Source organism: Spinacia oleracea, chromosome 2 (assembly GCF_020520425.1).
Source record: "Spinacia oleracea cultivar Varoflay chromosome 2, BTI_SOV_V1, whole genome shotgun sequence".
Lineage (NCBI taxonomy): Eukaryota > Viridiplantae > Streptophyta > Magnoliopsida > Caryophyllales > Amaranthaceae > Spinacia > Spinacia oleracea.
This window is the reverse complement of record NC_079488.1, coordinates 46794352-46807041: the sequence shown is the minus strand read 5'-3', so window position 1 is coordinate 46807041 and position 12690 is coordinate 46794352. Positions and strand designations below refer to the sequence as shown.

General features: G+C 36.1%; 1 protein-coding gene across 1 annotated transcript; it reads right to left on the bottom strand.

Annotated features, from left to right (window-relative positions):
* Positions 1 to 383: 383 nt before the first annotated feature.
* LOC110784997 (calcium-dependent protein kinase 17-like) lies at positions 384 to 3133 on the bottom strand. The gene is made up of 3 exons (XM_021989438.2): positions 2896 to 3133; positions 824 to 1048; positions 384 to 707 (listed from the first exon to the last, which is right to left on the bottom strand). Exons 2-3 carry the CDS (start codon positions 995 to 997, stop codon positions 561 to 563), a joined length of 321 nt encoding a protein of 106 aa, XP_021845130.1. The 5' UTR covers positions 998 to 1048; positions 2896 to 3133; the 3' UTR covers positions 384 to 560.
* Between the last annotated feature and the right edge of the window lie 9557 nt (positions 3134 to 12690).

Here is a 12690-nt window from a genome sequence, read left to right as displayed (position 1 = left end):
TGATTTTGCTGATAATAATTGATTCTAGATTTTAGGTTTTCTATTTTTAACCCTGAATAGTTGGTTGAATTTGGTGAGCTCTTCACATTAATGTTACATGTTCTTTTAGTGTGCCCGGTTCAGATTAATGTAGGTGGATTATCAGTAGAGTTTCTGCATACGTGATAAATCCATGGCTTGAGGTTTCATCATCTCTTCTTGTTTTTTGTGCCTAGTAATAACATCAGAAACGCGTGGACACGATTGAATAAAGCATAACATTTATTCATGTGGCTCTTTTAAATTAGTTTCATTTACTTTTCTTAGTTATTTATCTACTTTTAAATTAGTTACATTTACTTTTAAAACTGAACAAAGTAAATAGAAATGATCCAAAGTAAACAAAATATGACTCTGGACCATGCTAACAAGATACTTAAAAGAAATCAAGGGTTTTTAAGTTGCAACCTTCAGATTGTCCAACTTGACAACACCTAGTAAATGAAGTCTGTTTCTCTAGGCTCATCAGTAAACTAGTTGTGCGAGACCGCATTACTTGTTACTGGTTAGTTCAGTTGTTCTTAGGAGCCCAAATGCAATTGCCAGCCTTTCCCTATGTAATCTAATACTCCTGGTTGTGCAGTAACTGGAGGTTTCTGTCTTTTACCCAAATCAATATTTCCTCTTTGCATCATCTCAACAAACTCATTATAATCTATACGACCATCCTGCACATTTCAAAAACCAAAGATAAACATCTAGTAAGACTACCAAGAGAAACAAACAAATTTTAATGAAACAATTTGTTCTAACCTAGCTTCATAATCATCAAAGTTTAACTTACTTTATCCTGATCCGCTTCATGAATAATTTCTTCCACATGAACCTCATCCATGCCAAAATTTTGACATGCTTGTTGTAGTTCATCTTTTGTAATGTATCCACGTTCATCTTTGTCAAAGTACGCAAAAGCTGCACATAGATGGTCTTCCTTGTCAACTCTGTGGAGATGTAACATAGTTGCGATAAATTCTCCATAATCAATGGTCCCACTGTTATCAACATCTGCCTGCAATTTCAAGATTCACATTATTATGATTTATGATACGAAAAAGTCAAGCATAAGAGTTTACATTACAAGGCAGGTTTAAATAATAATTTATTCATTCAACACTTACATATTGCATAAGATAATGAATTTCAGACTCTTCAAGATAGTTTATTCACTGCAGTCAGTGTTGTGTGTGTGTTGTTGCTATGAAAATTATGTATGTTTCTATTTGGGATGGTGGTTCTGTTTTTCTGCAGGTGTGTTGTCTAGAAGTCAACTTTGGTAGCCTGGTCAAAGTTGACTTGCGTTTCCCATTTTTTTTTCCCACTGTGTTTTTTGTTTTCATTGATTTGGTAGCCTGCATCGCACTGGACATACTTTCATGTGCACACCTGCATAACTTTTACAGCAAGCCACGTGTGCCCCAGCACACACTCACACTCACTAGCAGAACCTGACCTAACCATGAACATACATAGATCTTCTTCGTTTCCAGAATGTCTGATGCATCATCTTTCAATACCCAAACAAAATTGCCTACTGCTATCACATCAGCATACTGGAAAACCCGCACAGACCCACACTCTGGCGCACACACATAGTTCACCTGCACTGCTGCACACACATAGTTCACCTGCACTGCTGCACACACATCTTGTCCAGAGACGCTCTCTGCCTCTCTTTACTGGTTTCAAAACCTGTTTGACGCATGTCTATCTGCCTATCTAAATGGCTGAATCCCTCCTGTTGTGCGATTCGTATTTGGTGGTTTTAGGATTGTGCATAAGTAAATTAAATCTCTCCAAAAGTAAACAAAATCTCTCCAAAAGTAAATTAAATAACAATGAAACATTAATTTATAATTTCTCTTAAATGTTTTGTGAAAACCTATTAGCTCAAATGGTAGAGCCACTATGCAGATGCATAGGGGATGTAGGTTCGATTCCTACATAGGTTGTTTCGAGAAGTCAAGTAAAAAATAAAAAGTAAGTAAAAGAAACTCAAAAGTAAATCATAATAAAGCAAAAGTAAATCAAACTATTATGAAGTACATGTACAATTAGAATACGTTAAACTAAAAAGAAGAATTATAAAGCTTTTTTCAAATGGAAAGCTTAAAATGTTGCATCTGATCAGAACTGAAAATATGCTAGCAAACAAGAATGTGTTCTGAAAATATGCGAGCAAACAAAGATTGTTGCAGGATTAAGAGGAACATAAAAAAATCAAAAGTAAATAATATTAACTCAAAAGTAAATTAAAAATCTCAAAAAGTAAATTAAAAAAAAAACTCATAAGTATCTGTTACAACATAGAAACAAGTATTGGAGTACATGGAGGCCAAAGTAAAGGTCTTCAAAACAGAAATCTACGAAGCAATACAAAAAGTAAAGATTAACCTACGTGGGATTCAAACCCACATCTTGTGTGCATTTACACAATGCTCTGCCTGTTGAGCTAGTAGGTTGTTTTTTAAATAGAATCAACAAAAGTAAAGCAAAAGCCAAAAAAAGTAAATCAAAATAGTTCAAAAGTAAACGCTATGTATTTCGACCCTCCAGCAGAAGAATAGGTTGTGCTTGCAGTAGTAACTTCATTTCGATCAGGAGTCTTAGGACAACCAAATCAATCGTTCACTTCAAGATGTTCATTCAATTTTTGTTTGTCCAGAAATCAGATTCCGTAATGTATTGTACATGCATGCGAGACTAAAATAGATTAGTATTAATTAGATAAGTGACATACACAGAGGAAAAAAAAAGATGTGCCCCTAACAAAGATCCTACTTTTAGTGACAACCACTACCCCCTGCTGCAATACGCCAACACCACAAATAAGGCACCAATAAGAGAAGACAAACATACCAGAACACCTGCCCATCAGTCAATCACTGGCAAAATACCGCCCTCAACTGATCTGCAACAACATATCTGCAGCCACTAGAGACCAACAACAATCTGTGCAACACCATATCATCCCATAAAGCTATCAGGGTTATAATAAACCAAGCATGAACTTGAGCTATTCGAGATAATATCCCGATGTATCCTAATACAAATAGCAAGCCACAGTAAGATCCTGTATCACAAGAATTCACCAGTACCCATCCATCAGCATGTCAAATTTCATGCCTAATGCCTGTGCACACTCATTACACACAACACCTGATAATTCAGCATACAAAACTATACAAGTAGAGTAGAGCATATCACAACTTTTCTTGTTCAGGTACCTTCCCTAGTTTACTTAGCACAAACTGTTTCGGCTTCAGTTGATCAGCATCTTGTAAAGTGTTGTTTTCTATTTCACATTTAAACATTTAAGATTCACAGTTTTCTTACTAAATTTATCCAAAGAAATTTAGAATAAAAGGTATTTTTGGCTTCAAAAGTTCAATCAAGTAGGACATTTAACTAATTAGCTTAGCTTGTTGCTGAATGCTGATCATGATTTGTATTTTGTGTACCTTGAATTGATGGACACCATGTCAAAAACCAATAAACAGCAGTGTCATCACAGGGAACGATACCATATCTAACACCATTCCCAACAAACTGCTGAAATTTTGACTCAAAACCATGGCCATCCTTGTAGTATGCACAACCCCTTATAGCCGATCTTCCTGTCAATGACGGTTTCTGCATTAATACCTTGGCCTTAAGGGTGGACCCATCAGCAAGGTGCACAAGCTTTAAGGAGCCTGATTTTGTGACTGAACTGTTGGGTTTGATCAATTGGTGCCTTCCTAGCTTTTCATATGGTGAAAACGTAAACTAAATTGAACTAAAAGTAGACTAAATAACTTGGAAAATGTTGAAAGATAGATGTTGTAACGGTTTGTGATTGTTGCTTTGCCTGCTTTTGCTCATTTCTGTTCTAAATTGTGTTGTTGTTTGCTGCTATTGTTTGGATCATACTGATATTTCTGATCTTCTTTACTGTTCTGCTTATCTGATCTGTGCTTTACCTGCGGGTCCTGTTCCTGCGTTGATGTTATGTTGTTCATGTGTTGTTTTGGTCTGTGGCTCCATGCTTTAAGTTGTTTTCCCAGGTTTAAGCCAAAATTGTGTCTGTTGGTCAGTTTTGGTCGTTCTATTCTGTTGCAATTGTGTTTTTAGTAGTGTTTTTCAACTTAAAAGTAAATAAAACAATCCAAAAAGTAAATAAAACAATCCAAAAAGTAAATAAAAGTAGAAAGCTATTTATAGGTTGGTTATTTACCCGTGTAAAATAGTTGTATCGTTTTATTTGAGATAGAATCAGTCTAATTGTGTATGTGATTCAAATTTTATATTAACTACATTTTCTAGTAGTATCATGTAAGCTTGATAAAAAAAAGTAAATGAAAAATTTCACAAGTAATTAAAAAAATATCAAAAGTAAATAGAAAATTTTCAAAAGTAAATAGAATATTAAGTTGAAACCTATTAGCTCAAATGGGAGAGCAATGTGCCATTGCACATGGATGTAGGTTCAAATCCTACATAGGTTGGTGATTTATACGCGCAAAAAACTCATAAGTAGATAGGAAACTCAAAAGTAATTAAAATAAACTCATAAGTAAATAAGAAAATCTTAAAAGTAAATATGAAAATTTCAAAAGTTAATCTCAAAAAGTAAATAATAAAAATCTCAAAAGCACATAAGCTATTGTCTTTATCTCTCTAAAAGAGCCCTGCCCTCCACAATCAAAGGTTACGATCAAAGGTGATCGGCAATCTAGCTTCACTCTACTCACTTGGTAGCTGCAAATACAATATCCCCTTAAAAGTAAAGGTTTCCTATTTAAAAGTAAATAAAACAAGACAAATAGTAATTGAAAAATATGAAGAACCTACATGGGATTTGAACCCACATCTTGTGCAAATTTGCACAATGCTCTTCCTATTGAGCTAGTAGGCTAGTGTTAGGTAACCATAGAGTACATAAGGACGACAATCTTACATTGCTCGTTTTGTTCAATTCAAAAGTAGATACATAACTCGTAAAAGTAAATAGAATTTATGCAAAAATAAAGAGTCATCAATAATGAAAGCTGAAGTAAATAGAAAAGCCTTCTAGAACAACCCTAGTGAACATGAATCAGCCATGAGGAAAGCTGGTGATGCTCAGGCTAGGGAGACCGTGGAGGACAGCAAACCAACCCAAAACAACAAGCAGCGACGACCCCTGAACTAAGAGCCTGCTGACAAGACCAAACAGACCAAGCTAGCAAACAACATCACACATGCTTGAATAAAATTCCAAATTTGAGATGTTAATCCTACAAGTTGGGATCCCCGTAAAAAGACTTCTATTTTAGATATCAGTAGCCACCACCAGCAATCTACACTTGCATACCTGATAGCTCCAAGACAACCTTCATAGCTCCTCCTCACCATACAACCCAGATTCACCATTCATGTTTAAAATGCAAAAATTTGCAGGAAACTCCAACCCAACACAAAAATCATCACAATTCCAACCAAAAAACCTCTGATCTGCTGCTGTTTGACACAATGATGAGTTGATGACTATTTTTAAGAGTATCACCAATCCACCATGTTCAAATGCAGCACATGCCAAGTATTGTTTTTCAACTGACAAAATCGATCAAAATCAAATATGGATAAGCATGCATCCAGTGATTCCAGTGTCAATCCTGCCTTTTGAAATGAGAACCTATTTAGATCTACATGCCTAGGACTTAAGTTTTCATTCATTCCATAAGCCAACCTTAGCCCTCAAAAACTTTGCACCATCATTAAATGACAAACTAATTAACTATACCAATTCTAATGAAGTCAGATCCTACGAGTCCAAAATCTGTATCTAAAATCGGGCTTGGTTATAAACTATTAGGGAGATATACATACTATTGGTCATTGAACAAGGAACAAAATTTATAGATTAGTCTCCAGGGACAAAACAAAATCATAAACACGGAACACCGTTTCTTGAGTATTACCCAATTCTTTATCCTGAATAAGTTTAAACACTAAATGAGGAATCAGTCAAGAAAAGCTATAAAGCTCTCATTTTTGTATCAAAATGTTTCTCATTTTCCATAGTTGCCACACAACAACCTAAAACACTATTTTCAATGGAGAATCATGGTTCAAATTAAAAGCAAGCTAATCATCCCAATTTAAACACGCAAAGGAGGAAGAAATGAAAAAAATTGGGCAACTCAGCCCATCTCAGTCTCGCTACAACGAACACCAGTAAATCAATTACAAAATATCCTCCCAATAGAATTTCAAATGAATTCAATCCCTTTTTTTAGTAGCTAACTGAAAATAGTATGAACTGCAGGCCCATACATATATTCCCTTCTCCATATAATCTACAATTTCAGACCTTCCCCCGGCAAAATTAAGATTCAAGAGAGAGAGATCAACTTGAAGGTACTTTAGGTAGGCCAATGTGAGCTCCTCCTTACAGGAATACATCAAGAAACCAAGAACCAAAGCAATAAAGCAGAGCCAACCATTGACATTAGTGTTACACCAAGACAATGAACTACCTACATTATCAACTGGAAGAATAACAGATCAGCTGGGCGTAATCATCGTTTTCAATCCAAATTTTGATTACTAAGATGTGAAAACCCTAATTTTAGTAATCAAATGGAAAATCAAACCACTGAAACAAAGTATTCTTGAAACCCTAATTTCACAATTAAAATCGCAAAAATAGTTGAACAAATCAAACAAATTTCCTGCCCTTGCTTTAGGAATCAAAATAGGGAAAAATGATACAAAATCGAAAAATCGAAAAATCGAATACATACCAGACGAATTGAAAGAGAGAAAATCGCAAAGGTGAAGGAATTGGAGGAATCAAAGTTGCTGAAGAAGACGATTGATCTAGAGAGGATTAGCAGGAGGAGAGAGAATGTTGAAGGAAGAGAGAGAATAGATTATGAAAATCGATCTTAGAAGGAGAAGGTCATTCAACGCGATTGGAATTACCACTTTACCCTTACTTCTTGATTTGGTCGGGTGAAATGATGGCCGTTGATTGAATTGATCTAAGGGTTGAGATTAGTTCTCAGTTCTCATCTTAAGGGGTGGTTCTCACCGGATCCTGATTATATATATATAGAGGAAGGCTCTCGTGAGAACACTTTCCTACGGTAAGAACACTTCCTTACGGTGAGAACACTTTCTATAATGGCATTTTCGTGATTTTTTATAAACAAATAAACCAATATAATTGTTCTTTCACGTTTTTCTTTTCAATATTTCTGATTTTCACGTTCTCTCTCTTCAACTCCCCTCTCTCTTCAACTCCCCTCTCTCTCCTATTCGAACACCACCACCAATCGCCGCCGCCGCTAGCCACTGCCGCTACTTACCTCTCGCCGCCGATTGTGCTCTCCTCTCGCCGCCGCTTCTTCTCTCCTCTCGCCGCCGTTTCTTTCTCCTCTGGCCGCTGTTTCTTTCTCCTATCGCCGCCGCTTCTTCTCTCCTCTACGCCGCCGCTTCTTCTCTCCTCTCGCTGCCGCTTCTACTTTCCTCACGCCGCTCGCCGCAGCTCGCAGAAATTCGTCACCGGTCGCGGTGGTTGTGGTTCGCGAATCGGAGTTCGAACTCTCAGGTTTCTTTCGATTTAGGTTTCTTTGATTCTTCGATTCTTCGATTTCGATTTTAAATCAATCGATTTCGTTTTTCTGAGATTCTAAATCAATTGCTTTCTTTGATTCTAATATCAGTCAATTTATCCGTATTCATGTTCTAAATTAATCCGAAATTTATCCGAAATTTATCCAGTTTCATGTTCTAAATTGATTTCTTTGATTCTAATATCAGTCAATTGATTGTTAGGAGGTTTCAAAATCGAATTTTAATCGACATTCTCAATCGATTTTCGAAATCTGAATTCAACAATTAAAATCGATTTCAATTGATTTCTCAATTCCAAAAATTAAAATCGAGTTCAATTTGGTGGCTTCGAAATATAAATTTAGAACATGTTTGAATAAACTTAGAACATGCTTTAATAAATTTAGAACATGGTTGAACAAATTTAGAACATGCTTGAATAAGTTTAGAACATGCTTGAATAAATTTAGAACATGCTTGAATAAATTTAGAACATGAGCTTAAAAATTTAGAACCTGATTGAATAATTTTAGAACATGAGCTTACAAATTTAGAACATGGTTGAACAAATTTAGAACATGGTTGAACAAACTTAGAACATCGTTGAATAAATTTAGAACATGATTGAATAAATTTAGAACATGCTTGAATAAATTTAGAACATCCTTGAATAAATTTAGAACATGAGCTTACAAATTTAGAACATGGTTGAACAAATTTAGAACATTGTTGAACAAATTTAGAACATCGTTGAATAAATTTAGAACATGCTTGAATAAATTTAGAACATGAGCTTACAAATTTAGAACATGGTTGAATAATTTTAGAACATGCTTGAATTAATCTAGAACATGAGGTTAAAAATTTAGAACATGGTTGAATAAAATTAAAACATGCTTGAATAAATTTAGAACATGACTGAACCAATTTAGAACATGGTTAAATAAGTTTAGAACATGGTTGAATAAATTTAGAACATGAGTTTGAAAATTTAGAACATCGTTGAATAAATTTAGAACATGTTTGAATAAAATTTAGAACATGCTTGAATAAATTTAGAACATGCTTAAATAAATTTAGAACACGAGCTTACAAATTTAGAACATGCTTGAATAAAATTAAACGTGCTTGAATAAATTTAGAATATGGTTGAACCAATTTAGAATATGGTTAAATAAGTTTAGAACATGGTTGAATAAATTTAGAACATGAGTTTGAAAATTTAGAACATCGTTGAACAAATATAGAACATAGAGAGTGTAAAAGTGTTCTCACCATAAGAAGTGTTCTCACATAAGGAGGTGTTCTCACCGGATCCTTCCCCTATATATATATATATATATATATATATATATTTCCGAAATATCTATTTAATCTATTTATCTATTTATTTATTTGTTTTCGGAAAATAATTGAATCAATTAATTAAATTATTCAATTAATAATGTTAATTTTCGATCTTAATTTTAATAATTTAATTTCGCTTATATTTGAAGTTATTTATTTAATTAATTTCGAAAATTATTTATTCCTAAGTGAGAAACGGTAGATTAAGAAGGGTATATTTAGACTAAGTATGCATTTAAGATTCGGTGTGCATTTACTTAAGTGCTAAGTGTTAAATATTAATTGTATTCTTATGTATTTAAGTTTGATCATGTTTTATGTTGCTTTATGTGATTAATTGCATCACGATTCATGATTAAGCATGTATTTGTGCATTGAAATTGTATGGCTCCACGAACTTACTTTGTTTTGGAACGTATTAATAAGACTTTTTAGTTGTTTACTTTCAGGACTAAGATGTTGCTTTCAAAATACGCTAACCTAGGACACCTAGAGCAGCTAGACTGTGAGACCCCGCACATTTACGTGCAGAAGATTGAGTTTGCCTGCAACTATTTTGCTACAGTGCAGAAATTGCCTCAACTAAGGAAAAAGGATGTCATGGCCGAGATGGTTATTCATTGTTTGCCCCATAGGAACCCATATATAAGTCTGAAGCAATAATTCATGATATGCATTCTGACAGTGGCATTCCTAATTACTTCAAGTATGGTACTCCAGATGGTAGGTGGAGGTATGACATGGAGATTATGACCACTATTCTAGAGATGGCAGAGCAATGTTTTGAGGATGGTAAATTGGTGGAAAGTATCAACCACACCGAGGTTGATAGTGATACGGAAACCCCTATGAATGAGGACAGTGATGATGATGTTGTTGAGATTGAAAACCCTAATCCTATCATTCCTGAACCCACTATTGAGATTTCTAGCGATACTGAAGTTGAGCCTGAGACTAATGACGAAGTGAACAGTGAGCTACAACAAAATAATGAAGATATGGAGTATGAGTCTGACCCTGAAGAAGACTTAGATGATTTTGAAGACCAAGACCGTTCTCCACAAGTCTGTAGGGGAGGTTGGCTAGTAGAGTAGCTACAAATTTTCTAATGTAATAGCTAGTGCTTATTTTAGTGGGGTAATAAAGTAGTAAGCTACTATTTATGGTTTTAGTAATTCGTTTTTTGGTTTCTCGAATAAAAGTACTATCCAAAGGATGTATTATTCTCTCATTGAAGCAATAAAAGTTTTGAGTTCTTTTAGTACCCCTAATTATAAGTTTTAAGTTTACTTGGAGCGACTATCGCAAAAGAATTTCATGTATTTCTTCAATGAAATTGTACTGGTAAGGTGGTTCAGTTCTTCACCACTTAAATTTTGTGATGCGAACTAAAGCGGGAATTGGCGCAGGAGTAGGCGCCATTTTCCCTTAGGGTCCAAAATTTTTATGCATAATTTGAGAGTGGATTAACTATGGGTTTGAAAATGATGCTTGCTGGAGAGACCTTTACCTCTCTCGACACCCTGTACGGGAAAGCTGCCCATCTATATGGTCTGCAGTAAAGGAGGAATGGAGTTGGTGAAAAGAGGAAGGATGTTGGTAACCAGAATCAAGGTGGTGGCCAACAGAATCAGGGAAACTTTAAGAAAAATAAAGGAAATAATCACTTCCAGTTTAAGGGAAATCATGGTGGAAACAGAAGCAACTTCCACAACAACAACGGGAATAGGAACCAGTCTGCAGGGAATGGAACGAGAGTCTATGAGTGTAGACGTTGCCATAATAATCACCCAGGACAGGACTGTAATGGAAACCCAGTTGTTTATAGGTTCTGTGAGAAACTAGGCCATAGAGAATTTGAGTGTTGGGCCAAGAATGGGAAACCCAACCAAGGAAACTGCCAGACCAACAACCGGAATAACCAAAACCGGAATGGAGGAAACAATGGAAATAATGGTGGAAACCAGAAGGGATACCAAAACGGTAATAATGGCAATAATGGCCAGAGTAATGGAAAGTCTGGGGGAAGCTATCAGCAGAATGGGAATCGAAACACCAATGGAAATGCCAATGGGGGTGGCTATAACAAAGGAGTTGCCCAAGGACAGCTGAATGTAATCACTAGGCAGGAAATTGAAACCTCGTCCGATGACATAGCTGGTACTTTTTCTATTAACTCCATTTTAGTTAAAGTACTATTTGATTCTGGTGCGACTTATTCGTTAATATCGAAGGGTATCTTAGAGAAGTTAGAGTTGAAAGAACCAGAAAGAATTGAAGTACCCATAGTGATACCAACCGGTGAGATCGTGAAGTGTACCAAGATCCATAGAGACGTACCTTTGACCATAGCCAAGACCATATTCTTGTCTAGCCTAATCGAGTTTGAGTTAGGAGATTTAGATGTGATTTTGGGGATAGGTTGGTTGGCAATGTTCAAAGCCAAGATTGATTGTGAGAAGCAGAAGATTCACTTGAAATCTGAAGATTCACTTGAAATCTTGCTTAGGAAAGGTAGGATCCTATCGTCATTTTGGGAAACCTAGAAGTGTAGGGATCATCACGGCAATGGAACTCGTGAAGCTAGTCAATAGAGGGAACCCTATTTTCTTATGTAATGTGAGAGACTTAGAGCATGTGATGAAAGAGCAATCATAGGACATTGCGGTGGTAAATGAGTTCTTGGACGTGTTTCCGGAAGAGATCCCGGGAATGCCGCCCAATCGACCTATTGGCTTTACCGTAGGCCTAATACCCGGAACTGCACCTATTCGAAAGCCCCATACCGGATGGCTCCGGCAGAAATGAGTGAATTGAAAGGTCAACCGGAAGAATTACCAGAGAAAGGTTATATTAGACCAAGTACTTCGCCTTGGGGAGCGCCAGTCTTGTTTGTGAAGAAGATGGACGAAAGCATGAGACTTTGTATAGACTACAGAGAGCTCAACAAAGTCACAATCAAGAATACGTATCCTTTGCCTAGGGTAGATGATATGTTTGACCAATTGAAAGGAGCAGGAATCTTTTCAAAGATTAACTTGAGATCAGGTTATCATCAGTTGAGAATCGCATAGCAAAATATACCAAAGACTGCATTTAGGACTATATACGGTCATTATGAGTTCACTGTTATGCCTTTTGGGTTGACCAATGCACCTGCAATTTTTATGGACTTAATGAACCAAGTATTCCATGCATTCTTGGACAAGTTTGTAGTGGTTTTCATAGATGATATTCTGGTATACTCCAAAAGTGAGGAGGATCATGCTAAACACTTAAGGTCAGTGTTGAGTACCCTGAGAGACAACCAATTGTACGCCAAATTCTCGAAGTGTGAATTCTGGCTGGAGAAGGTTGCATTTTTGCGACATTATGTGTCTAAGAAAGGAGTTGCAGTGGATCCTGCAAAGATAAAATATGTTAGTGAGTGGCCTACACCTAAGGGTGTCACCGATATTCGGAGTTTTCTTGGTTTAGCGGGTTATTATAGACGCTTTGTGCAAGACTTTTCTAGAATCGCCAAACCAATGACAACTTTGATGAAGAAGGAAGCAAAGTTTTAGTGGAATGACTAGTGTGAAGAGGCATTCCAAGCCTTGAAGACGCGATTGACAACCGCGCCGGTGTTAACCTTACCAGATGAGAGTGGTACCTATGATGTGTGGTGCATCTAAGAATGGCTTAGGGTACGTATTAATGCAGAACGGGAAGGTGATTGCGTATGCA

What these genes read in the sequence shown, in the direction of transcription:
- LOC110784997 (XM_021989438.2), bottom strand. Translation starts at nt 997, where the DNA reads ATGTTACATCTCCACAGAGTTGACAAGGAAGACCATCTATGTGCAGCT. An exon ending in ATGAAGCGGATCAGGATAAA is followed by an intron (nt 708 to 823) that starts GTAAGTTAAACT and finishes TGAAATGTGCAG; the next exon opens with GATGGTCGTATAGATTATAA.